Here is a 27,576-nt window from a genome sequence, read left to right on the forward strand (position 1 = left end):
GTGTCTACATGTGGACATACTTTCATCCTTCCTCTTCATCTCGTATCTGGAACAACTGAAAACAGTGGACATACTTTCATCCTTCCTCTTCATCTCGTATCTGAGAACAACTGATAGAGGATAGCTGTGTCTACATGTGGGGAAAACAGTGGACATACTTTCATCCTTCCTCTTCATCTCGTATCTGAGAACAACTGATAGAGGATAGCTGTGTCTACATGTGGGGAAAACAGTGGACATACTTTCATCCTTCCTCTTCATCTCGTATCTGAGAACAACTGATAGAGGATAGCTGTGTCTACATGTGGGAAAACAGTGGACATACTTTCATCCTTCCTCTTCATCTCGTATCTGAGAACAACTGATAGAGGATAGCTGTGTCTACATGTGGGGAAAACAGTGGACATACTTTCATCCTTCCTCTTCATCTCGTATCTGAGAACAACTGATAGAGGAGGATGGGGAAAGCTGTGTCTCCTCTTCATCTGTATCTGAGGGAAAGCTGTGTGGACAGTGGACATACTTTCATCCTTCCTCTTCATCTCGTATCTGAGAACAACTGATAGAGGATAGCTGTGTCTACATGTGGGAAAACAGTGGACATACTTTCATCCTTCCTCTTCATCTCGTATCTGAGAACAACTGATAGAGGATAGCTGTGTCTACATGTGGGGAAAACAGTGGACATACTTTCATCCTTCCTCTTCATCTCGTATCTGAGAACAACTGATAGAGGATAGCTGTGTCTACATGTGGGGAAAACAGTGGACATACTTTCATCCTTCCTCTTCATCTCGTATCTGAGAACAACTGATAGAGGATAGCTGTGTCTACATGTGGGGAAAACAGTGGACATACTTTCATCCTTCCTCTTCATCTCGTATCTGAGAACAACTGATAGAGGATAGCTGTGTCTACATGTGGGGAAAACAGTGGACATACTTTCATCCTTCCTCTTCATCTCGTATCTGAGAACAACTGATAGAGGATAGCTGTGTCTACATGTGGGGAAAACAGTGGACATACTTTCATCCTTCCTCTTCATCTCGTATCTGAGAACAACTGATAGAGGATAGCTGTGTCTACATGTGGGGAAAACAGTGGACATACTTTCATCCTTCCTCTTCATCTCGTATCTGAGAACAACTGATAGAGGATAGCTGTGTCTACATGTGGGAAAACAGTGGACATACTTTCATCCTTCCTCTTCATCTCGTATCTGAGAACAACTGATAGAGGATAGCTGTGTCTACATGTGGGAAAACAGTGGACATACTTTCATCCTTCCTCTTCATCTCGTATCTGAGAACAACTGATAGAGGATAGCTGTGTCTACATGTGGGGAAAACAGTGGACATACTTTCATCCTTCCTCTTCATCTCGTATCTGAGAACAACTGATAGAGGATAGCTGTGTCTACATGTGGGGAAAACAGTGGACATACTTTCATCCTTCCTCTTCATCTCGTATCTGAGAACAACTGATAGAGGATAGCTGTGTCTACATGTGGGGAAAACAGTGGACATACTTTCATCCTTCCTCTTCATCTCGTATCTGAGAACAACTGATAGAGGATAGCTGTGTCTACATGTGGGGAAAACAGTGGACATACTTTCATCCTTCCTCTTCATCTCGTATCTGAGAACAACTGATAGAGGATAGCTGTGTCTACATGTGGGGAAAACAGTGGACATACTTTCATCCTTCCTCTTCATCTCGTATCTGAGAACAACTGATAGAGGATAGCTGTGTCTACATGTGGGGAAAACAGTGGACATACTTTCATCCTTCCTCTTCATCTCGTATCTGAGAACAACTGATAGAGGATAGCTGTGTCTACATGTGGGGAAAACAGTGGACATATCCTTCCTCTTCATCATCCTTCCTCTTCATCTCGTATCTGAGAACAACTGATAGAGGATAGCTGTGTCTACATGTGGGGAAAACAGTGGACATACTTTCATCCTTCCTCTTCATCTCGTATCTGAGAACAACTGATAGAGGATAGCTGTGTCTACATGTGGGGAAAACAGTGGACATACTTTCATCCTTCCTCTTCATCTCGTATCTGAGAACAACTGATAGAGGATAGCTGTGTCTACATGTGGGGAAAACAGTGGACATACTTTCATCCTTCCTCTTCATCTCGTATCTGAGAACAACTGATAGAGGATAGCTGTGTCTACATGTGGGGAAAACAGTGGACATACTTTCATCCTTCCTCTTCATCTCATATCTGAGAACAACTGATAGAGGATAGCTGTGTCTACATGTGGGGAAAACAGTGGACATACTTTCATCCTTCCTCTTCATCTCGTATCTGAGAACAACTGATAGAGGATAGCTGTGTCTACATGTGGGGAAAACAGTGGACATACTTTCATCCTTCCTCTTCATCTCGTATCTGAGAACAACTGATAGAGCTGGTCTACATGGGGAAAGCAGTGGACATACTTTCATCCTTCCTCTTCATCTGTATCTGAGAACAACATGTGGGAAAACAGTGGACATACTTTCATCCTTCCTCTTCATCTCGTATCTGAGAACAACTGATAGAGGATAGCTGTGTCTACATGTGGGGAAAACAGTGGACATACTTTCATCCTTCCTCTTCATCTCGTATCTGAGAACAACTGATAGAGGATAGCTGTGTCTACATGTGGGGAAAACAGTGGACATACTTTCATCCTTCCTCTTCATCTCGTATCTGAGAACAACTGATAGAGGATAGCTGTGTCTACATGTGGGGAAAACAGTGGACATACTTTCATCCTTCCTCTTCATCCTTGAGAACAACTGATAGAGGATAGCTGTGTCTCATCAGTGGACATACTTTCATCCTTCCTCTTCATCTCGTAGAACAACTGATAGAGGATAGCTGTGTCTACATGTGGGGAAAACAGTGGACATACTTTCATCCTTCTTCTTCATCTCGTATCTGAGAACAACTGATAGAGGATAGCTGTGTCTACATTTGGGGAAAACAGTGGACATACTTTCATCCTTCCTCTTCATCTCGTATCTGAGAACAACCGATAGAGGATAGCTGTGTCTACAAGTGGGGAAAACAGTGGACATACTTTCATCCTTCCTCTTCTTCATCTCGTAGAGGATCTGAGAACAACTGATAGAGGATAGCTGTGTCTACATGTGGGGAAAACAGTGGACATACTTTCATCCTTCCTCTTCATCTCATATCTGAGAACAACTGATAGAGGATAGCTGTGTCTACATGTGGGGAAAACAGTGGACATACTTTCATCCTTCCTCTTCATCTCGTATCTGAGAACAACTGATAGAGGATAGCTGTGTCTACATGTGGGGAAAACAGTGGACATACTTTCATCCTTCCTCTTCATCTCGTATCTGAGAACAACTGATAGAGGATAGCTGTGTCTACATGTGGGGAAAACAGTGGACATACTTTCATCCTTCCTCTTCATCTCGTATCTGAGAACAACTGATAGAGGATAGCTGTGTCTACATGTGGGGAAAACAGTGGACATACTTTCATCCTTCCTCTTCATCTCGTATCTGAGAACAACTGATAGAGGATAGCTGTGTCTACATGTGGGGAAAACAGTGGACATACTTTCATCCTTCCTCTTCATCTCGTATCTGAGAACAACTGATAGAGGATAGCTGTGTCTACATGTGGTGAAAACAGTGGACATACTTTCATCCTTCCTCTTCATCTCATATCTGAGAAGAACTGAATAGGTCTTTAATATTATACCCCCAAAGGTACACTAGACTGGAAATTCCATACAGTATCTATCCATCATATTTCTTTCACACTGAGAGAAGCCAGATAAGCTTAACTTAAAGAATGAAGGAAGAGGATAGATTTCATGAGCATCTGGACACCGTCTTTACCTGTATTTTCTTATCTGTGTCGATGCGGTCAGCCATTACCTGGTACAAGGACGGTCGCCCTCTAACCAGCGCAGCCGGGGTGACCATCCTGAAGCGCGGTCAGCTGCTGGAGATCGACCGTGCTCAGCTGTCCGACGCCGGGCTGTACCGGTGTATAGCGGTCAACGTAGCCGGAACCTCAGAGCTCTCTCACAGGCTGCAGGTGTACGGTGAGTGAACGTCCACATAAAGTACTACGACAGCAGCATGACCACATTGTGTTGGTCAGATGTGTAAATAAATGGATGAATGGAGGATCAGGTTGGGTCAGTGCCCACCTGACAGATGCAGGTAATTAGTTACACACCGACAGACAAATACAGATGCCTTTGGACCAGTCAGCCAATAACATGTTGCTGTCTCGATTCAAAGGGCTTTTGAGACGGGGATGTCAGAACACTCTTAACCCAGTCCCAGTATAGCAATGCTCAGTGAACATTAGACACTGAAGGATGATTAAAACACATTAACATCCTATGAAATCCTTATGAAGGCCTACGGCATTATTCTGCTTTGTGGGACAAACAGACCCATTTATCTACCTCTTTCATGTGAAGACAGGATTTGATGATGATGATGATGATGAGGATTAGGATGATAAACAATGTGGATCACCAGACAGGGTGATGTCATCAGATAAGGCCATGACTAGAGCTTCTTTTCTAGGGGAATCTTAACATGAGATCACCGCATCAGTCGACTTTTTATCGCAAATCTCACATTGACACCAGTGCATGATGGACATGAGTAACGTGCACAGATCTGAAGTTAGGATTGGTCCCTAGGAGTGTATGAGACGTGTGAGACTTAAATGACACCCTATTCACTATATAGTACACTACTTTAGTACACTACTTTAGCCCATAGGGCTCTGGTCTAAAGTAGTGTACTATATAGGGAATAGGTCTAAAGTGGTGTACTATATAGGGAATAGAGCTTTGGTCTAAAGTGGTGTACTATATAGGGAATAGAGCTTTGGTCTAAAGTGGTGTACTATATAGGGAATAGGGCTCTGGTCTAAAGTAGTGTACTATATAGGGAATAGGGCTCTGGTCTATAGTAGTGTACCATATAGGGAATAGGGCTCTGGTCTATAGTAGTGTACCATATAGGGAATAGGGCTCTGGTCTACAATAGTTTACTGTATAGAAAATAGGGCTCTGGTCTATAGTAGTGTACCATATAGGGAATAGGGCTCTGGTCTATAGTAGTGTACCATATAGGGAATAGGGCTCTGGTCTATAGTAGTGTACCATATAGGGAATAGGGCTCTGGTCTATAGTAGTGTACCATATAGGGAATAGGGCTCTGGTCTATAGTAGTGTACCATATAGGGAATAGGGCTCTGGTCTATAGTAGTGTACCATATAGGGAATAGGGCTCTGGTCTATAGTAGTGTACCATATAGGGCTCTGGTCTATAGTAGTGTACCATATAGGGAATAGGGCTCTGATCTATAGTAGTGTATCATATAGGGAATAGGGCTCTGGTCTATAGTAGTGTACCATATAGGGAATAGGGCTCTGGTCTATAGTACTGTACCATATAGGGAATAGGGCTCTGGTCTATAGTAGTGTATCATATAGGGAATAGGGCTCTGGTCTATAGTAGTGTACCATATAGGGAATAGGGCTCTGGTCTATAGTAGTGTACCATATAGGGAATAGGGCTCTGGTCACTAGTAGTGTACCATATAGGGAATAGGGCTCTGGTCTATAGTAGTGTACCATATAGGGAATAGGGCTCTGGTCTATAGTAGTGTACTATATAGGGAATAGGGCTCTGGCCTATAGTAGTGTACCATATAGGGAATAGGGCTCTGGTCTATAGTAGTGTACCATATAGGGAATAGAATGCCATTGGAGATGCAGCCTGTGTGTATGTGTGTGTGTGTGTGTGTGTGTGTGTGTGTGTGTGTGTGTGTGTGTGTGTGTGTGTGTCTGTCTGTGTGTGTGTGTAATGCTCCTCTACTCGCCTGGCAGTGCCCCCTGCCATCTCCAGCCGCAGTGCCATGGTGACGGTGGTGGTGAACGACCCTGCCAGGCTGGAGTGTGAGGCCACCGGCGTTCCTCTGCCAAGTCTCACCTGGCTCAAAGATGGCAGCCCTGTTGCCAGTGTCTCCGATGGCATACAGGTAACCACCCAGCTCCTCAACATTTGTGTGTGTGTGTGTTTGTGTGTGTGCATATGTGTCTGTCTGCGCAACTGTTAATTTGTGTGTGTGTCTCTCCTCCTCTGTAGGTGTTGTCCGGTGGTACAGTGCTGTCTCTCAGCAGTGCTCAGGTCAGTGATACAGGGAAGTACACCTGTGTGGCCGTCAACGCAGGAGGAGAGCAGCAGAGAGAATATGACCTGAGGGTGTACGGTGAGTCCAACCTCCCTCTGACCGAAACACATCTCCATGATCACCTTTAGATACTGCTTCCAGTTGTATACTATCAATCCAGTTGTATACTATCAATCCAGTTGTATACTATCAATCCAGTTGTGTACTATCAATCCAGTTGTATACTATCAATCCAGTTGTATACTATCAATCCAGTTGTGTACTATCAATCCAGTTGTATACTATCAATCCAGTTGTATACTATCAATCCAGTTGTGTACTATCAATCCAGTTGTATACTATCAATCCAGTTGTGTACTATCAATCCAGTTGTATACTATCAATCCAGGTGTGTACTATCAATCCAGTTGTGTACTATCAATCCAGTTGTATACTATCAATCCAGTTGTGTACTATCAATCCAGTTGTGTACTATCAATCCAGTTGTGTACTATCAATCCAGTTGTATACTATCAATCCAGTTGTGTACTATCAATCCAGTTGTATACTATCAATCCAGTTGTGTACTATCAATCCAGTTGTGTACTATCAATCCAGTTGTATACTATCAATCCAGTTGTATACTATCAATCCAGTTGTATACTATCAATCCAGTTGTGTACTATCAATCCAGTTGTATACTATCAATCCAGTTGTGTACTATCAATCCAGTTGTGTACTATCAATCCAGTTGTATACTATCAATCCAGTTGTATACTATCAATCCAGTTGTATACTATCAATCCAGTTGTGTACTATCAATCCAGTTGTGTACTATCAATCCAGTTGTGTACGATCATTCCAGTTGTATACTATCAATCCAGTTGTATACTATCAATCCAGTTGTATACTATCAATCCAGTTGTGTACTATCAATCCAGTTGTGTACTATCAACCCAGTTGTGTACTATCAATCCAGTTGTGTACTATCAATCCAGTTGTGTACTATCAATCCAGTTGTGTACTATCAATCCAGTTGTATACTATCAATCCAGTTGTATACTATCAATCCAGTTGTGTACTATCAATCCAGTTGTGTACTATGAATCCAGTTGTGTACTATCAATCCAGTTGTATACTATCAATCCAGTTGTGCACTATCAATCCAGTTGTGTACTATGAATCCAGTGCATGAAAACACATTATAGTCACCAGAGACATGATCTTATTTAACCCAGTACTCTCTATAAGAACTTAGTTATTCTTATAGGTATTATGTTGTCTGTTATTGTACCAGCTCTACTGCATGACAGGGGTCTCCAACCTTTTCGAGCGTGAGAGATACTTTAAAAAAAATGAAACATGTCATGAGCTACTAATATTTTTCAAACTTTCAAATATGAACATTCTTCTCCTCGCCCTTGTAACTCTTTCCAGGTCATTACTGTTCAAGAGAAAGTAGGGCACTATGTTCAAGAGAAAGTAGGGCATTATGTTCAAGAGAAAGTAGGGCACTATGTTCAAGAGAAAGTAGGGCACTACGTTCAAGAGAAAGTAGGGCACTATGTTCAAGAGAAAGTAGGGCTCTATGTTTTCTGTCAATATACCTGGTAAAATAATGGTTCATAAACAACTCTAAGGTGGGACATATAAAACCCGTAATTCTTTCCCGAAGTATATTTTCTCAAATGATGTTTTCTCAGTTTTATTTTTCCTGGTTTTAGATTTTTTGTGTTTTTCACTCTCAAAATCAGAATTGTTCATGGAGAAATAGCTAAATTTGATTTTCTGAGTCCATGCCAATGATTAAATCACATCGGAAGACCTTTTATTTTGGTGTGGAAGAAATATACTGTATGACATACTTATACAAAGATATATTAAAATGTATGGAATGCTGAGTACCTCATCCGTGAGCTAATTTGTGGAATATTCAAAGCGAGTCCAGTAAACATAACATATAGGATATACACGGCAACATTTTAATGACTGTTCAAAGAAGCTTTGACATGGCCATACTCCTGGGAAGGAAGTATGGTTTGTGTTCCAGTTTGGCATTTCAATAAACCTTGTCGTTTTTGCTTAGAGAGTTGATGTTGACAGCCAATTTGTTTTGAAAATACTACATTTGAATCATTTTTCTCAATTTAAAAAGAATTTGAGAGAAGTGATTGGAGTGTTATGAAGAGTTTCAGACAGATAGGCTCAGTGTGTGTGTGTGTGTGTGTGTGCGGGCGGGCGGGTATGAGTATGTCCAGGGGTGTGTGTTTGGATGTGTGTGCATTTGTGCGTGCCTGTACCCAAAATGCCCACATGTCTTCTGTTTCTTTAAAAAGATCAAAGGAGGGCGTCCAGAGAAATGAAGACAGATTTGTTGTGGTAATTGCTACCACTCTAGAACGACTTCCTGTGTCTGGCCAAATAATCCTGCCAGCTAGCCTGTCTACACCTTTCACATGACACGTGTGTTGTGTCTGTCCAGAGAAATACACATTTGAGGAAATTGGCTTTTAGTCAGTCCAGATTAGAAACGTTGTGGAAGAGAAATCAATCATATTGAGGACATATTTTAGGATTAGGCTGAAGCAGAGGTTTTTGATTGGCTTCAAAGTGGGATTACAGAGAAATTGCCTCTCATAACTATTAGACAGAGTGATTCAGTGTTGAAGTCAGAGACAGGGCCATTTTAAGGGAGGGGAACAGACAATTATTTTGTTTTCATTCTGAGACTCTCTCTCTCTGTCTCTCTCTCTCTCTCTCTCTCTGCCTCTCTCTCTGTCTCTCTCTCTCTGTCTCTCTGTCTCTCTCTCTCTCTCTCTCTCTATCTCGCTCTGTCTCTCTGTCTCTCTCTCTGTCTCTCTCTCTGTCTCTCTCTCTGCCTCTCTCTCTGTCTCTCTGTCTCTGTCTCTTTCTCTCTTTCTCTCTGTCTCTTTCTCTCTTTATCTCTGTCTCTCTCTCTCTCTCTATCTCTCTCTGTCTCTCTCTCTGGCTCTCTCTCTGTCTCTCTCTCTGCCTCTCTCTCTGTCTCTATGTCTCTGTCTCTTTCTCTCTTTCTCTCTGTCTCTTTCTCTCTTTCTCTCTGTCTCTTTCTCTCTTTCTCTCTGTCTCTTTCCCTCTCTCTCTGTCTCTCTCTCTCTCTGTCTCTCTGTCTCTTTCTCTCTCTCTCTCTCTCTCTCTCTCTCTCACACACACTCTTTCTCTCAATTCAATTCAAGGGGCTTTATTGGCATGGAAAACGTGTTTTACCGTTGTCAAAGCAAGTTGGGTAGATAATATACAAAAGTGAAATAAACAGTAAAAATGAACAGTGAAAATTACACATATGGAAAGTTCCAAAACAATAAAGACATTACAAATGTCATTTAAAAAATATATATATACAGTGTTGTAACAATGTACAAATGGTTAAAGTACACAAGGGAAAAATAAATAAGCATAAATATGGAAGTTTATTAAAATTGAGTTTGTTTTCGAATTCTTTGTGGATCTGTGTAATCTGAGGGAATTATGTGTCTCTAATATGGTCATACATTGGGCAGGAGGTTAGGAAGTGCAGCTCAGTTTCCACCTCATTTTGTGGGTAGTGTACACATAGCCTGTCTTCTCTTGAGAGCCATGTCTGCCTATGACGGCCTTTCTCAATAGCAAGGCTATGCTCACTGAGTCTGTACATAGTCAAAGCTTTCCTTAAGTTTGGGTCAGTCACAGTGGTCAGGTATTCTGCCACTGTGTACTCTCTGTTTAGGGCCAAATAGCATTCTAGTTTGCTCTGTTTTTTGTTAATTCTTTCCAATGTGTCAAGTAATTATATATATTTTTTCTCATGATTTGGTTGGGTCTAATTGTGCTGCTGTCCTGGGGCTCTGTGGGGTGTGTTTGTGTTTGTGAACAGTACCCCAGGACCAGCTTGCTTAGGGGACTCTTCTCCAGGTTCATCTCTCTGTAGGTGATGGCTTTGTTGTGGAAGGTTTGGGAATCGCTTCCTTTTAGGTGGTTGTAGAATTTAATGGCTCTTTTCTGGATTTTGATAATTAGTGGGTATCGGCCTAATTCTGCTCTGCATGCATTATTTGGTGCTCTACGTTGCACAGGGAGGATATTTTTGCAGAATTCTACATGCAGAGTCTCAATTTGGCATTTGTCCCATTTTGTGAAATCTTGGTTGGTGAGCAGACCCCAGACCTCACAACCATAAAGGGCAATGGGCTTTATGACTGATTCAAGTATTTTTAGCCAGATCCTAATTGGTATGTTGAATTTTATGTTCCTTTTGATGGCATAGAATGCCCTTCTTGCCTTGTCTCTCAGATCGTTCACAGCTTTGTGGAAGTTACCTGTGGCGCTGATGTTTAGGCCAAGGTATGTATAGTTTTTTTGTGTGCTCTAGGGCAACAGTGTCTAGATGGAATTTGTATTTGTGGTCCTGGCGACTTTTTTGGAACACTATTATTTTGGTCTTACTGAGATTTACTGTCAGGGCCCAGGTCTGGCAGAATCTGTGCAGAATATCTAGGTGCTGCTGTAGGCCCTCCTTGGTTGCTGACAGAGGCACCAGATCATCAGCAAACAGTAGACATTTGACTTCAGATTCTAGAAGGTTGAGGCCGGGTGCTGCGCCAATTCGTTGATATATATGTTGAAGAGGGTGGGGCTTAAGGGTGGGGCTTAAGCTGCATCCCTGTCTCACCCCACGGCCCTTTTTTTTTCAATTTTAACCGCACACTTGTTGTTTGTGTACATGGATTTTATAATGTTGTATGTTTTACCCCCAACACTACTTTCCATCAATTTGTATAGCAGACCCTCATGCTAAATTGAGTCGAAGGCTTTTTTTAAATCAACAAAGCATGGGAAGACTTTGCCTTTGTTTTGGTTTGTTTGGTTGTCAATTAGGGTGTGCAGGGTGAATACATGGTCTGTTGTACGGTAATTTGGTAAAAAGCCAATTTGACATTTGCTCAGTACATTGTTTTCACTGAGGAAATGTACGAGCCTGCTGTTAATGATAATGCAGAGGATTTTCCCAAGGTTGCTGTTGACGCATATCCCACGGTAGTTATTGGGGTCAAATTTGTCTCCACTTTTGTGGATTGGGGGGAATCAGTCCTTGGTTCCAAATATTGGGGAAGATGCCAGAGCTAAGGATGATGTTAAAGAGTTTTAATATAGCCAATTGTAATTTGTTGTCTGTATATTTGATCATTTCATTAAGGATACCATCAACACCACATGCCTTTTTTGGGGGTTGGAGGGGTTTTATTTAGTCCTGTAGCTCATTCAAGGTAATTGGAGAATCCCCTCTCTGCCTCTCTGTCTCTGGGTCTGTCTTTCTCTCTCTGTCTGACTCTCTCTCCGACTTTCTCACACTCTCTTTCATTTTCTTTCTCTCTCTCTCCTTTTTCTCTCTCTTTCTCTCTCTCTCCTTTTTATTCTCTCTCTTTCCTTTTTATTCTCTCTTTCTCTCTCTCTCCTTTTTATTCTCTCTCTCTCTCTCTCTCTCTCTCTCTCCATGAGGTCAGTGTCTGGGTCCGATAACGGCCCAGTGCCAGCTACATCGTGGGAAACGTAGTCAGCTCTTGACAAGGAGTGACAACCAAAGTTCAAGAACTGTCTTGGAACTCTAGAGAGAGGAACTGTTCTAACCAGATCCTCTGAAGTTATAACAGATGGTGAAAGCCTGTTGAAGTGACTCAGCCTGGCTCAGTTCGTTATCTGACTTTATCTGACAGCAGCTCATTGTTAAGCTGATCTAGCCCAGGATGTAGTGGTACCATATAGGACTGGCACCAGACTTATACATTGTCAGAGCTGTGGAATGGCATTGTTTGGTGCTTACAGTCTTAGGTGTGGGTAAGAGTCAACAAGTCAATTTCTTCAACTTTATTGAGGTATATTTTTGGGACCATTTTCTCCAGGGGTGAAAATGGGTTCACCGGATTCCCAATGTGAAATAATTTTGACATGTAAACTTTTAAGTGAGTTACGGGATTTTACATTGTTGGGTTCCCACTTTCCAGTGTGACTTTTTATTGTCGCTGATGCTGCTTCTGTGTATTTATGTGTTACAGTGCCACCCAACATCATGGGTGAGGAGGTGAATGCCACTGTAATGCTGGGTCGCTCGGTAGAGCTGCGTTGCCAGAGTGACGCGATCCCTCCTCCCACTCTGTCCTGGCGCAAAGATGGCCGCCCGCTCTTCAGGAAGCCAGGACTGACCGTGTCGGAGGATGGGAGTGTGCTGAAGGTACGGTCCAATTTCTATCCTTCCCTCTCTCTCTCTCGCTCTCTCTCTCATGCTCTCTCTGTTGCTCTCTCTCTCTCTCATTCTCTCGCTCTCTCTCTCTCACGCTCTCTCTTTCTCTCTCTCTCTCTCTCTCTCTCTCTCTCTCTCTCTCTCTCTTTCTCTCTCTTTCTCTATCTATTTATATCTAACCCTACTCTCTACACACCTCTCTGACTCTCCATGCCTCTCATTGATTATTGATTTTGACTGGTAGGTTGACAGGCCTATCCTATCTCTTGTATCTTACTCTCTGTGAATGTGATTGGCAGGTTGACAGGCCTATCCTATCTCTTGTATCTTACTCTCTGTGAATGTGATTGGCAGATTGACAGGCCTATCCTATCTCTTGTCTCTTACTCTCTGTGAATGTGATTGGCAGATTGACAGGCCTATCCTATCTCTTGTATCTTACTCTCTGTGAATGTGATTGGCAGATTGACAGTGCTCAGGTGCAGGACTCCGGCAGATACACCTGTGAGGCCACCAATATCGCTGGCAAGACTGAGAAGAACTACAACCTCAATGTCTGGGGTGAGTTGCTGCTCTGTCTGTCTGTCTGCCTGCCTGCCTGCCTGTCTGTCTGTCTGTCTGTCTGTCTGTCTGTCTGTCTGTCTGTCTGTCTGTCTGTCTGTCTGTCTGTTTGTGTCTGTCTGTCTGTCTGTCTGTCTGTCTGTCTGTCTGTCTGTCTGTCTGTCTGTCTGTGCACATCATGTGTTTTCAAAATAAATTGTACTGAACAAAAATATAAACACAACAGGTAAAGTGTTGATCCCATGTTTCATGAGCTGAAATAAAAAGAAATCCCAGAAATGTTCCATATGCACAAAAAGCTTATTTCTCTCAAATGTTGTCCACAAATAGTTTACATCCCTGTTAGCATTTCTCCTTTGCCAATATAATCCAGCCACCTGACAAGGGTGGCATATCAAGAAGCTGATTAAACAACATGATCACTAGACCCCATGCTCACTCGGCTACTCACATGCTCACTCGGTATGCCTCTCCCTAATGTCAATATGCCTTATCCATTGCTATTTTGGTTAGTGATTATTGTCTTATTTCACTGTAGTGACACATGCAGGGACCTCACCTGGTTTAAATGGTGTCTCTAGAGACAATACCTCTCTCATCGTCACTCAATGCCTAGGTTTACCTCCACTGTATTCACATCCTACTATACCCTTGTCTGTACATTTTACTCTCTGTTCCGAACGTACTAGACGACCAGTTCTTATAGCCTTTAGCCGTACACTTATCCTACTCCTCCTCTATTCCTCTGGTGATGTAGAGGCTAATCCAGGCCCTGCAGTGCCTAGCTCCACTCCCATTCCCCAGGCGCTCTATTTGTTGACTTCTGTAACCATAAAAACCTTGGTTTCATGCATGTTAACATTAGAAGCCTCCTCCCTAAGTTTGTTTTATTCACTGCTTTAGCACACTCTGCCAACCCGGATGTCCTAGCCGTGTTTGAATCCTGGCTTAGGAAGGCCACCAAAAACCCTGAAATTTCCATCCCTAACTATAACATTTCCCGACAAGATAGAACTGCCAAAGGGGGCGGAGTTGCAATCTACTGCAGAGTTCTGTCTTACTATCCAGGTCTGTGCCCAAACAATTTGAGCTTCTACTTAAAAAAAAACACCTTTCCAGAAACAAGTCTCTCACCGTTGCCGCTTGCTTTAGACCACCTTCTGCCCCCGGCTGTGCCCTGGACACCATATGTGAATTGATCGCCCCCCATCTATCTTCAGATATCTTCAGATCTATCCTGGTACTGTTAAGTGACCTAAACTGGGACATGCTTATCACCCCGGCCGTCCTACAATCTAAACTAGATGCCCTCAATCTCACACAAATGATCAATGAACCTACCAGGTACAACCCCAAATCCGTAAACACTGCACCCTCAAAGATATCATCCTAACCAACCAGGATCTCAGCGATCACTGCCTCATTGCCTGCGTCCGTAATGGGTCTGCGGTCAAACAACCACCCCTCATCACTGTCAAACGCTCCCTAAAACACTTCAGCGAGCAGCCTTTCTAATCGACCTGGCCTGGGTATCCTTGAAGGATATTGACCTCATCCCGTCAATAGAGGATGCCTGGATATTCTTTAAAAGTGCTTTCCTCACCATCTTAAATAAGCATTCACCATTTAAAACATTTTGAACCAGGTACGGATATAGCCATTGGTTCACGCCAGACCTGACTGCCCTTGACCAGCATAAACACATCCTGTGGCGTACTGCATTAGCATCGAATAGCCCCCGCGATATGCAACTTTTCAGGGAGGTTAGGAACCAATATACACAGGCAGATAGGAAAGCAAAGGTTAGCTTTTTCAAAAAGAGATTTGCATCCTGTAGCACAAACTCACAAAAGTTCTGGGACACTGTAAAGTCCATGGAGAATAAGAGCACCTCCTCCCAGCTGCCCACTGCACTGAGGCTAGGAAACACTGTCATCACCGATAAAGCCACGGTAATTGAGAATTTCAAGAAGCATTTTTCTACAGCTGGCCATACTTTCCACCTGGCTACCCCTACCCTGGTCAACAGCCCTGCACCCCCCACAGAAACTTGCCCAAGCCTCCCCCATTTCTCCTTCACCCAAATCCAGGTAGCTGATGTTTTGAAAGAGCTGCAAAATCTGGACCCCTACAAATCAGCCGGGCTAGACAATCTGGACCCTCTCTTTCTAAAATTATCCGCCGCAATTGTTGCAACCCCTATTACTATCCTGTTCAACCTCTCTTTCGTATTGTCTGAGATCCCCAAAGATTGGAAAGTTGCCATGGTCATCCCCCTCTTCAAAGGGGGAGACACTCTAGACCCAAACTGTTGCAGACCTATATCTATCCTACCTTGCCTTTCTAAGGTCTTCGAAAGCAAAGTTAACTGACAGAGCACCGACCATTTCGAATCCCACCGTACCTTCTCCGCTATGCAATCTGATTTCCGAGCTGGTCATGGGTGCACCTCAGCCACTCTCAAGGTCCTAAACGATATCATAACCGCCATCGATAAGAGACAGTACTGTGCAGCTGTATTCATCGACCTGGCCAAGGCTTTCGACCCTGTCAATCACCACATTCTTATCGGCAGACTCAACAGCCTTGGTTTCTCAAATGACTGCCTTGCCTGGTTCACCAACTACTTCTCAGACAGTGTGTCAAATCGGAGGGCCTGTTGTCCGGACCTCTGGCAGTCTCTATGGGGGTGCCACAGGCTTCAATTCTCGGGCCGACTCTTTTCCCTGTTGATTCTCTGATCCACCTCTATGCAGACGACACCATTCTGTATACTTCTGGCCCTTCTTTTTACACTGTGTTAACTAACCTCCAGACGAGCTTCAATGCCATACAACTCTCCTTCCGTGGCCTCCAACTTTTCTTAAATGCAACTAAATGCATGCTCTTCAACCGATCGCTGCCAGCACCTGCCCGCCCGTCCAGCATCACTACTCTGGACGGTTCTGACTTAGAATATGTGAACAACTACAAATACCTAGGTGTCTGGTTAGACTGTAAACTCTCCTTCCAGGCTCACATTAAGCATCTCCAATCCAATATTTTATCTAGAATCAGCTTCCTATTTCGCAACAAAGCATCCTTCACTCATGCTGCCAATCATACCCTCATAAAACTGACTATCCTACTGATTCTTGACTTCAGCAATGTCATTTACAAAATAGCCTCCAACACTCTACTCAGCAAATTGGATACAGTCTATCACAGTGCCATCCGTTTTGTCACCAAATACTACCCACCACTGCGAACTGTATGCTCTCGTTGGTTGGCCCTTGCTTCATATTCGTCGCCAAACCCACTGGCTCCAGGTCATCTATAAGTCTTTGCTAGGTAAAGCCCCACCTTATCTCAGCTCACTGATCACCATAGCAGCACCCACCCGTAGCACACGCTCCAGCAGGTATATTTCCTTCCAGTTCTAAGCTGGTGTGATGAGGGTTGAATAATGTGCATAATGTGATGAGGGTTGAATAATGTGATGAGTGTTGAATAATGTGATGAGGGTTGAATAATGTGATGAGGGTTGAATAATGTGATGCGGGTTGAATAATGTGATGAGGGTTGAATAATGTGATGCGGGTTGAATAATGTGATGAGTGTTGAATAATGTGATGAGTGTTGAATAATGTGATGAGGGTTGAATAATGTGATGAGTGTTGAATAATGTGATGAGTGTTGAATAATGTGATGAGGGTTGAATAATGTGATGAGTGTTGAATAATGTGATGAGGGTTGAATAATGTGATGAGGGTTGAATAATGTGATGCGGGTTGAATAATGTGATGAGTGTTGAATAATGTGATGAGGGTTGAATAATGTGATGAGGGTTGAATAATGTGATGAGGGTTGAATAATGTGCGTAATGTGGTTAACGTTGATTTGTATTGTGATGAGGGTTGAATAATGTGATGAGGGTTGAATAATGTGCGTAATGTGGTTAACGTTGATTTGTAATGTGATGAGGGTTGAGTAATGTGGTTAACGTTGATGTGTATTGTGATGAGGGTTGAATAATGTGCGTAATGTGGTTAACGTTGATTTGTAGTGTGATGAGGGTTGAGTAATGTGGTTAACGTTGATTTGTAATGTGATGAGCGTCGACGCTCTAACCACTAGGCTACCCTGCCACCCCAGTATTGTGATGTATTGTATTGTGATGAGCGTTGACGCTCTAACCACTAGGCTACCCTGCCACCCCAGTATTGTGATGTATTGTATTGTATTGTGATGAGCGTTGACGCTCTAACCACTAGGCTACCCTGCCGCCCCAGTATTGTGATGTATTGTATTGTATTGTGATGAGCGTTGACGCTCTAACCACTAGGCTACCCTGCCACCCCAGTATTGTGATGTATTGTATTGTATTGTGATGAGCGTCGACGCTCTAACCACTAGGCTACCCTGCCACCCCAGTATTGTGATGTATTGTATTGTATTGTGATGAGCGTTGACGCTCTAACCACTAGGCTACCCTGCCACCCCAGTATTGTGATGTATTGTATTGTGATGAGCGTTGACGCTCTAACCACTAGGCTACCCTGCCGCCCCAGTATTGTGATGTATTGTATTGTGATGAGCGTTGACGCTCTAACCACTAGGCTACCCTGCCACCCCAGTATTGTGATGTATTGTATTGTATTGTGATGAGCGTTGACGCTCTAACCACTAGGCTACCCTGCCGCCCCAGTATTGTGATGTATTGTATTGTGATGAGCGTTGACGCTCTAACCACTAGGCTACCCTGCCACCCCAGTATTGTGATGTATTGTATTGTATTGTGATGAGCGTTGACGCTCTAACCACTAGGCTACCCTGCCGCCCCAGTATTGTGATGTATTGTATTGTGATGAGCGTTGACGCTCTAACCACTAGGCTACCCTGCCACCCCAGTATTGTGATGTATTGTATTGTATTGTGATGAGCGTTGACGCTCTAACCACTAGGCTACCCTGCCGCCCCAGTATTGTGATGTATTGTATTGTGATGAGCGTTGACGCTCTAACCACTAGGCTACCCTGCCGCCCCAGTATTGTGATGTATTGTATTGTGATGAGCGTTGACGCTCTAACCACTAGGCTACCCTGCCACCCCAGTATTGTGATGTATTGTATTGTGATGAGCGTTGACGCTCTAACCACTAGGCTACCCTGCCGCCCCAGTATTGTGATGTATTGTATTGTATTGTGATGAGCGTCGACGCTCTAACCACTAGGCTACCCTGCCACCCCAGTATTGTGATGTATTGTATTGTGATGTATTGTATTGTGATGTATTGTATTGTGATGTATTGTATTGTGATGTATTGTATTGTGATGTATTGTATTGTGATGTATTGTATTGTGATGTATTGTATTGTGATGTATTGTATTGTGATGTATTGTATTGTGATGTATTGTATTGTGATGAGCGTCGACGCTCTAACCACTAGGCTACCCTGCCACCCCAGTATTGTGATGTATTGTATTGTGATGAGCGTTGACGCTCTAACCACTAGGCTACCCTGCCACCCCAGTATTGTGATGTATTGTATTGTGATGAGCGTTGACGCTCTAACCACTAGGCTACCCTGCCACCCCAGTATTGTGATGTATTGTATTGTATTGTGATGAGCGTTGACGCTCTAACCACTAGGCTACCCTGCCGCCCCAGTATTGTGATGTATTGTATTGTGATGAGCGTTGACGCTCTAACCACTAGGCTACCCTGCCGCCCCAGTATTGTGATGTATTGTATTGTATTGTGATGAGCGTTGACGCTCTAACCACTAGGCTACCCTGCCGCCCCAGTATTGTGATGTATTGTATTGTATTGTGATGAGCGTTGACGCTCTAACCACTAGGCTACCCTGCCACCCCAGTATTGTGATGTATTGTATTGTGATGAGCGTTGACGCTCTAACCACTAGGCTACCCTGCCACCCCAGTATTGTGATGTATTGTATTGTGATGAGCGTTGACACTCTAACCACTAGGCTACCCTGCCACCCCAGTATTGTGATGTATTGTATTGTATTGTGATGAGCGTTGACGCTCTAACCACTAGGCTACCCTGCCGCCCCAGTATTGTGATGTATTGTATTGTGATGAGCGTTGACGCTCTAACCACTAGGCTACCCTGCCGCCCCAGTATTGTGATGTATTGTATTGTGATGAGCGTTGACGCTCTAACCACTAGGCTACCCTGCCGCCCCAGTATTGTGATGTATTGTATTGTGATGAGCGTTGACGCTCTAACCACTAGGCTACCCTGCCGCCCCAGTATTGTGATGTATTGTATTGTATTGTGATGAGCGTCGACGCTCTAACCACTAGGCTACCCTGCCACCCCAGTATTGTGATGATTGTGATGTATTGTATTGTGATGTATTGTATTGTGATGTATTGTATTGTGATGTATTGTATTGTGATGTATTGTATTGTGATGTATTGTATTGTGATGTATTGTATTGTGATGTATTGTATTGTGATGTATTGTATTGTGATGTATTGTATTGTGATGAGCGTCGACGCTCTAACCACTAGGCTACCCTGCCACCCCAGTATTGTGATGTATTGTATTGTATTGTGATGAGCGTTGACGCTCTAACCACTAGGCTACCCTGCCGCCCCAGTATTGTGATGTATTGTATTGTATTGTGATGAGCGTTGACGCTCTAACCACTAGGCTACCCTGCCGCCCCAGTATTGTGATGTATTGTATTGTATTGTGATGAGCGTTGACGCTCTAACCACTAGGCTACCCTGCCACCCCAGTATTGTGATGTATTGTATTGTATTGTGATGAGCGTTGACGCTCTAACCACTAGGCTACCCTGCCACCCCAGTATTGTGATGTATTGTATTGTATTGTGATGAGCGTTGACGCTCTAACCACTAGGCTACCCTGCCGCCCCAGTATTGTGATGTATTGTATTGTGATGAGCGTTGACGCTCTAACCACTAGACTACCCTGCCACCCCAGTATTGTGATGTATTGTATTGTATTGTGATGAGCGTTGACGCTCTAACCACTAGGCTACCCTGCCACCCCAGTATTGTGATGTATTGTATTGTGATGAGCGTTGACGCTCTAACCACTAGGCTACCCTGCCGCCCCAGTATTGTGATGTATTGTATTGTGATGAGCGTTGACGCTCTAACCACTAGGCTACCCTGCCGCCCCAGTATTGTGATGTATTGTATTGTGATGAGCGTTGACGCTCTAACCACTAGGCTACCCTGCCACCCCAGTATTGTGATGTATTGTATTGTGATGAGCGTTGACGCTCTAACCACTAGGCTACCCTGCCGCCCCAGTATTGTGATGTATTGTATTGTGATGAGCGTTGACGCTCTAACCACTAGGCTACTCTGCCACCCCAGTATTGTGATGTATTGTATTGTATTGTGATGAGCGTTGACGCTCTAACCACTAGGCTACCCTGCCACCCCAGTATTGTGATGTATTGTATTGTGATGAGCGTTGACGCTCTAACCACTAGGCTACCCTGCCACCCCAGTATTGTGATGTATTGTATTGTATTGTGATGAGCGTTGACGCTCTAACCACTAGGCTACCCTGCCGCCCCCAGTATTGTGATGTATTGTATTGTGATGAGCGTTGACGCTCTAACCACTAGGCTACCCTGCCGCCCCAGTATTGTGATGTATTGTATTGTGATGAGCGTTGACGCTCTAACCACTAGGCTACCCTGCCACCCCAGTATTGTGATGTATTGTATTGTATTGTGATGAGCGTTGACGCTCTAACCACTAGGCTACCCTGCCGCCCCAGTATTGTGATGTATTGTATTGTATTGTGATGAGCGTTGACGCTCTAACCACTAGGCTACCCTGCCACCCCAGTATTGTGATGTATTGTATTGTGATGAGCGTTGACGCTCTAACCACTAGGCTACCCTGCCACCCCAGTATTGTGATGTATTGTATTGTATTGTGATGAGCGTTGACGCTCTAACCACTAGGCTACCCTGCCACCCCAGTATTGTGATGTATTGTATTGTATTGTGATGAGCGTTGACGCTCTAACCACTAGGCTACCCTGCCGCCCCAGTATTGTGATGTATTGTATTGTGATGAGCGTTGACGCTCTAACCACTAGACTACCCTGCCACCCCAGTATTGTGATGTATTGTATTGTATTGTGATGAGCGTTGACGCTCTAACCACTAGGCTACCCTGCCACCCCAGTATTGTGATGTATTGTATTGTGATGAGCGTTGACGCTCTAACCACTAGGCTACCCTGCCGCCCCAGTATTGTGATGTATTGTATTGTGATGAGCGTTGACGCTCTAACCACTAGGCTACCCTGCCGCCCCCAGTATTGTGATGTATTGTATTGTGATGAGCGTTGACGCTCTAACCACTAGGCTACCCTGCCGCCCAGTATTGTGATGTATTGTATTGTGATGAGCGTTGACGCTCTAACCACTAGGCTACCCTGCCGCCCCAGTATTGTGATGTATTGTATTGTGATGAGCGTTGACGCTCTAACCACTAGGCTACTCTGCCACCCCAGTATTGTGATGTATTGTATTGTATTGTGATGAGCGTTGACGCTCTAACCACTAGGCTACCCTGCCACCCCAGTATTGTGATGTATTGTATTGTGATGAGCGTTGACGCTCTAACCACTAGGCTACCCTGCCACCCCAGTATTGTGATGTATTGTATTGTATTGTGATGAGCGTTGACGCTCTAACCACTAGGCTACCCTGCCGCCCCAGTATTGTGATGTATTGTATTGTGATGAGCGTTGACGCTCTAACCACTAGGCTACCCTGCCGCCCCAGTATTGTGATGTATTGTATTGTGATGAGCGTTGACGCTCTAACCACTAGGCTACCCTGCCACCCCAGTATTGTGATGTATTGTATTGTATTGTGATGAGCGTTGACGCTCTAACCACTAGGCTACCCTGCCGCCCCCAGTATTGTGATGTATTGTATTGTGATGAGCGTTGACGCTCTAACCACTAGGCTACCCTGCCGCCCCAGTATTGTGATGTATTGTATTGACAGATGAGCGTTGACGCTCTAACCACTAGGCTACCCTGCCGCCCCAGTATTGTGATGTATTGTATTGTATTGTGATGAGCGTTGACGCTCTAACCACTAGGCTACCCTGCCACCCCAGTATTGTGATGTATTGTATTGTGATGAGCGTTGACGCTCTAACCACTAGGCTACCCTGCCACCCCAGTATTGTGATGTATTGTATTGTGATGAGCGTTGACGCTCTAACCACTAGGCTACCCTGCCACCCCAGTATTGTGATGTATTGTATTGTATTGTGATGAGCGTTGACGCTCTAACCACTAGGCTACCCTGCCGCCCCAGTATTGTGATGTATTGTATTGTGATGAGCGTTGACGCTCTAACCACTAGGCTACCCTGCCGCCCCAGTATTGTGATGTATTGTATTGTGATGAGCGTTGACGCTCTAACCACTAGGCTACCCTGCCGCCCCAGTATTGTGATGTATTGTATTGTATTGTGATGAGCGTTGACGCTCTAACCACTAGGCTACCCTGCCACCCCAGTATTGTGATGTATTGTATTGTGATGTATTGTATTGTGATGTATTGTATTGTGATGTATTGTATTGTGATGTATTGTATTGTGATGTATTGTATTGTGATGTATTGTATTGTGATGTATTGTATTGTGATGAGCGTCGACGCTCTAACCACTAGGCTACCCTGCCACCCCAGTATTGTGATGTATTGTATTGTATTGTGATGAGCGTTGACGCTCTAACCACTAGGCTACCCTGCCACCCCAGTATTGTGATGTATTGTATTGTATTGTGATGAGCGTTGACGCTCTAACCACTAGGCTACCCTGCCGCCCCAGTATTGTGATGTATTGTATTGTATTGTGATGAGCGTTGACGCTCTAACCACTAGGCTACCCTGCCACCCCAGTATTGTGATGTATTGTATTGTATTGTGATGAGCGTTGACGCTCTAACCACTAGGCTACCCTGCCGCCCCAGTATTGTGATGTATTGTATTGTGATGAGCGTTGACGCTCTAACCACTAGGCTACCCTGCCACCCCAGTATTGTGATGTATTGTATTGTATTGTGATGAGCGTTGACGCTCTAACCACTAGGCTACCCTGCCACCCCAGTATTGTGATGTATTGTATTGTGATGAGCGTTGACGCTCTAACCACTAGGCTACCCTGCCGCCCCAGTATTGTGATGTATTGTATTGTGATGAGCGTTGACGCTCTAACCACTAGGCTACCCTGCCACCCCAGTATTGTGATGTATTGTATTGTGATGAGCGTTGACGCTCTAACCACTAGGCTACCCTGCCGCCCAGTATTGTGATGTATTGTATTGTGATGAGCGTTGACGCTCTAACCACTAGGCTACCCTGCCGCCCCAGTATTGTGATGTATTGTATTGTGATGAGCGTTGACGCTCTAACCACTAGGCTACCCTGCCACCCCAGTATTGTGATGTATTGTATTGTGATGAGCGTTGACGCTCTAACCACTAGGCTACCCTGCCACCCCAGTATTGTATTGTATTGTATTGTGATGAGCGTTGACGCTCTAACCACTAGGCTACCCTGCCGCCCCAGTATTGTGATGTATTGTATTGTATTGTGATGAGCGTTGACGCTCTAACCACTAGGCTACCCTGCCACCCCAGTATTGTGATGTATTGTATTGTGATGAGCGTTGACGCTCTAACCACTAGGCTACCCTGCCACCCCAGTATTGTGATGTATTGTATTGTGATGAGCGTTGACGCTCTAACCACTAGGCTACCCTGCCGCCCCAGTATTGTGATGTATTGTATTGTATTGTGATGAGCGTTGACGCTCTAACCACTAGGCTACCCTGCCGCCCCAGTATTGTGATGTATTGTATTGTGATGAGCGTTGACGCTCTAACCACTAGGCTACCCTGCCGCCCCAGTATTGTGATGTATTGTATTGTGATGAGCGTTGACGCTCTAACCACTAGGCTACCCTGCCACCCCAGTATTGTGATGTATTGTATTGTATTGTGATGAGCGTCGACGCTCTAACCACTAGGCTACCCTGCCACCCCAGTATTGTGATGTATTGTATTGTGATGAGCGTCGACGCTCTAACCACTAGGCTACCCTGCCACCCCAGTATTTGTGATTGTATTGTATTGTGATGAGCGTTGACGCTGCCGCAGTATTGTGATGTATTGTACAGGATGAGCTAACCACTAGGCTACCCTGCCACCCCAGTATTGTGATGTATTGTATTGTGATGAGCGTTGACGCTCTAACCACTAGGCTACCCTGCCACCCCAGTATTGTGATGTATTGTATTGTGATGAGCGTTGACGCTCTAACCACTAGGCTACCCTGCCACCCCAGTATTGTGATGTATTGTATTGTGATGAGCGTTGACGCTCTAACCACTAGGCTACCCTGCCACCCCAGTATTGTGATGTATTGTATTGTGATGAGCGTTGACGCTCTAACCACTAGGCTACCCTGCCACCCCAGTATTGTGATGTATGTATTGTATTGTGATGAGCGTTGACGCTCTAACCACTAGGCTACCCTGCCGCCCCAGTATTGTGATGTATTGTATTGTGATGAGCGCTCTAACCACTGACGCCTAACCACTAGGCTACCCTGCCACCCCAGTATTGTGATGTATTGTATTGTGATGAGCGTTGACGCTCTAACCACTAGGCTACCCTGCCGCCCCAGTATTGTGATGTATTGTATTGTATTGTGATGAGCGTCGACGCTCTAACCACTAGGCTACCCTGCCACCCCAGTATTGTGATGTATTGTATTGTGATGAGCGTTGACGCTCTAACCACTAGGCTACCCTGCCGCCCCAGTATTGTGATGTATTGTATTGTGATGAGCGTTGACGCTCTAACCACTAGGCTACCCTGCCACCCCAGTATTGTGATGTATTGTATTGTGATGAGCGTCGACGCTCTAACCACTAGGCTACCCTGCCGCCCCAGTATTGTGATGTATTGTATTGTGATGAGCGTTGACGCTCTAACCACTAGGCTACCCTGCCACCCCAGTATTGTGATGTATTGTATTGTATTGTGATGAGCGTTGACGCTCTAACCACTAGGCTACCCTGCCGCCCAGTATTGTGATGTATTGTATTGTGATGAGCGTTGACGCTCTAACCACTAGGCTACCCTGCCACCCCAGTATTGTGATGTATTGTATTGTATTGTGATGAGCGTTGACGCTCTAACCACTAGGCTACCCTGCCACCCCAGTATTGTGATGTATTGTATTGTGATGAGCGTTGACGCTCTAACCACTAGGCTACCCTGCCGCCCCAGTATTGTGATGTATTGTATTGTGATGAGCGTTGACGCTCTAACCACTAGGCTACCCTGCCACCCCAGTATTGTGATGTATTGTATTGTATTGTGATGAGCGTTGACGCTCTAACCACTAGGCTACCCTGCCACCCCAGTATTGTGATGTATTGTATTGTGATGAGCGTTGACGCTCTAACCACTAGGCTACCCTGCCACCCCAGTATTGTGATGTATTGTATTGTGATGAGCGTTGACGCTCTAACCACTAGGCTACCCTGCCACCCCAGTATTGTGATGTATTGTATTGTATTGTGATGAGCGTTGACGCTCTAACCACTAGGCTACCCTGCCACCCCAGTATTGTGATGTATTGTATTGTGATGAGCGTTGACGCTCTAACCACTAGGCTACCCTGCCACCCCAGTATTGTGATGTATTGTATTGTATTGTGATGAGCGTTGACGCTCTAACCACTAGGCTACCCTGCCACCCCAGTATTGTGATGTATTGTATTGTGATGAGCGTTGACGCTCTAACCACTAGGCTACCCTGCCACCCCAGTATTGTGATGTATTGTATTGTGATGAGCGTTGACGTAGGCTACCCTGCCGCCCCAGTATTGATGTATTGTATTGTATTGTGATGAGCGTTGACGCTCTAACCACTAGGCTACCCTGCCACCCCAGTATTGTGATGTATTGTATTGTGATGAGCGTTGACGCTCTAACCACCAGGCTACCCTGCCGCCCCAGTATTGTGATGTATTGTATTGTGATGAGCGTTGACGCTCTAACCACTAGGCTACCCTGCCGCCCCCAGTATTGTGATGTATTGTATTGTGATGAGCGTTGACGCTCTAACCACTAGGCTACCCTGCCGCCCCAGTATTGTGATGTATTGTATTGTGTGATGAGCGTTGACGCTCTAACCACTAGGCTACCCTGCCACCCCAGTATTGTGATGTATTGTATTGTGATGAGCGTTGACGCTCTAACCACTAGGCTACCCTGCCACCCCAGTATTGTGTGATGTATTGTATTGTGATGAGCGTTGACGCTCTAACCACTAGGCTACCCTGCCACCCCAGTATTGTGATGTATTGTATTGTATTGTGATGAGCGTTGACGCTCTAACCACTAGGCTACCCTGCCACCCCAGTATTGATGTATTGTATTGTATTGTGATGAGCGTTGACGCTCTAACCACTAGGCTACCCTGCCACCCCAGTATTGTGATGTATTGTATTGTGATGAGCGTTGACGCTCTAACCACTAGGCTACCCTGCCGCCCCAGTATTGTGATGTATTGTATTGTGATGAGCGTTGACGCTCTAACCACTAGGCTACCCTGCCACCCCAGTATTGTGATGTATTGTATTGTATTGTGATGAGCGTTGACGCTCTAACCACTAGGCTACCCTGCCACCCCAGTATTGTGATGTATTGTATTGTGATGAGCGTTGACGCTCTAACCACTAGGCTACCCTGCCACCCCAGTATTGATGTATTGTATTGTATTGTGATGAGCGTTGACGCTCTAACCACTAGGCTACCCTGCCACCCCAGTATTGTGATGTATTGTATTGTGATGAGCGTTGACGCTCTAACCACTAGGCTACCCTGCCGCCCCAGTATTGTGATGTATTGTATTGTGATGAGCGTTGACGCTCTAACCACTAGGCTACCCTGCCACCCCAGTATTGTGATGTATTGTATTGTGATGAGCGTTGACGCTCTAACCACTAGGCTACCCTGCCACCCCAGTATTGTGATGTATTGTATTGTGATGAGCGTTGACGCTCTAACCACTAGGCTACCCTGCCACCCCAGTATTGTGATGTATTGTATTGTGATGAGCGTCGACGCTCTAACCACTAGGCTACCCTGCCACCCCAGTATTGTGATGTATTGTATTGTGATGAGCGTTGACGCTCTAACCACTAGGCTACCCTGCCACCCCAGTATTGTGATGTATTGTATTGTGATGAGCGTGACGCTCCTAACCACTAGGCTACCCTGCCACCCCAGTATTGTGATGTATTGTATTGTGATGAGCGTTGACGCTCTAACCACTAGGCTACCCTGCCACCCCAGTATTGTGATGTATTGTATTGTGATGAGCGTTGACGCTCTAACCACTAGGCTACCCTGCCACCCCAGTATTGTGATGTATTGTATTGTGATGAGCGTTGACGCTCTAACCACTAGGCTACCCTGCCACCCCAGTATTGTGATGTATCTGTATTAGGCTACCCTGTGATGAGCGTTGACGCTCTAAC

At 44.7% G+C, this 27,576-nt stretch overlaps 1 protein-coding gene across 3 annotated transcripts in view; it reads left to right on the plus strand.

Moving 5' to 3' along the window:
- The window catches only part of hmcn1 (hemicentin 1), a 282,581-nt gene that overhangs the window by 175,407 nt on the left and 79,598 nt on the right, over window positions 1-27,576 (plus strand). For all 3 annotated transcript variants that reach the window (XM_065009245.1, XM_065009247.1, XM_065009246.1), the window contains exons 38-42: window positions 3,909-4,085; window positions 5,898-6,049; window positions 6,157-6,280; window positions 12,250-12,425; window positions 12,899-12,995. In XM_065009245.1, coding sequence (XP_064865317.1) covers window positions 3,909-4,085; window positions 5,898-6,049; window positions 6,157-6,280; window positions 12,250-12,425; window positions 12,899-12,995 — 726 coding nt within the window. The remainder of the gene's footprint in view (window positions 1-3,908; window positions 4,086-5,897; window positions 6,050-6,156; window positions 6,281-12,249; window positions 12,426-12,898; window positions 12,996-27,576) is intronic.

Source organism: Oncorhynchus nerka, linkage group LG24 (assembly GCF_034236695.1).
Source record: "Oncorhynchus nerka isolate Pitt River linkage group LG24, Oner_Uvic_2.0, whole genome shotgun sequence".
NCBI classification, from domain to species: domain Eukaryota; kingdom Metazoa; phylum Chordata; class Actinopteri; order Salmoniformes; family Salmonidae; genus Oncorhynchus; species Oncorhynchus nerka.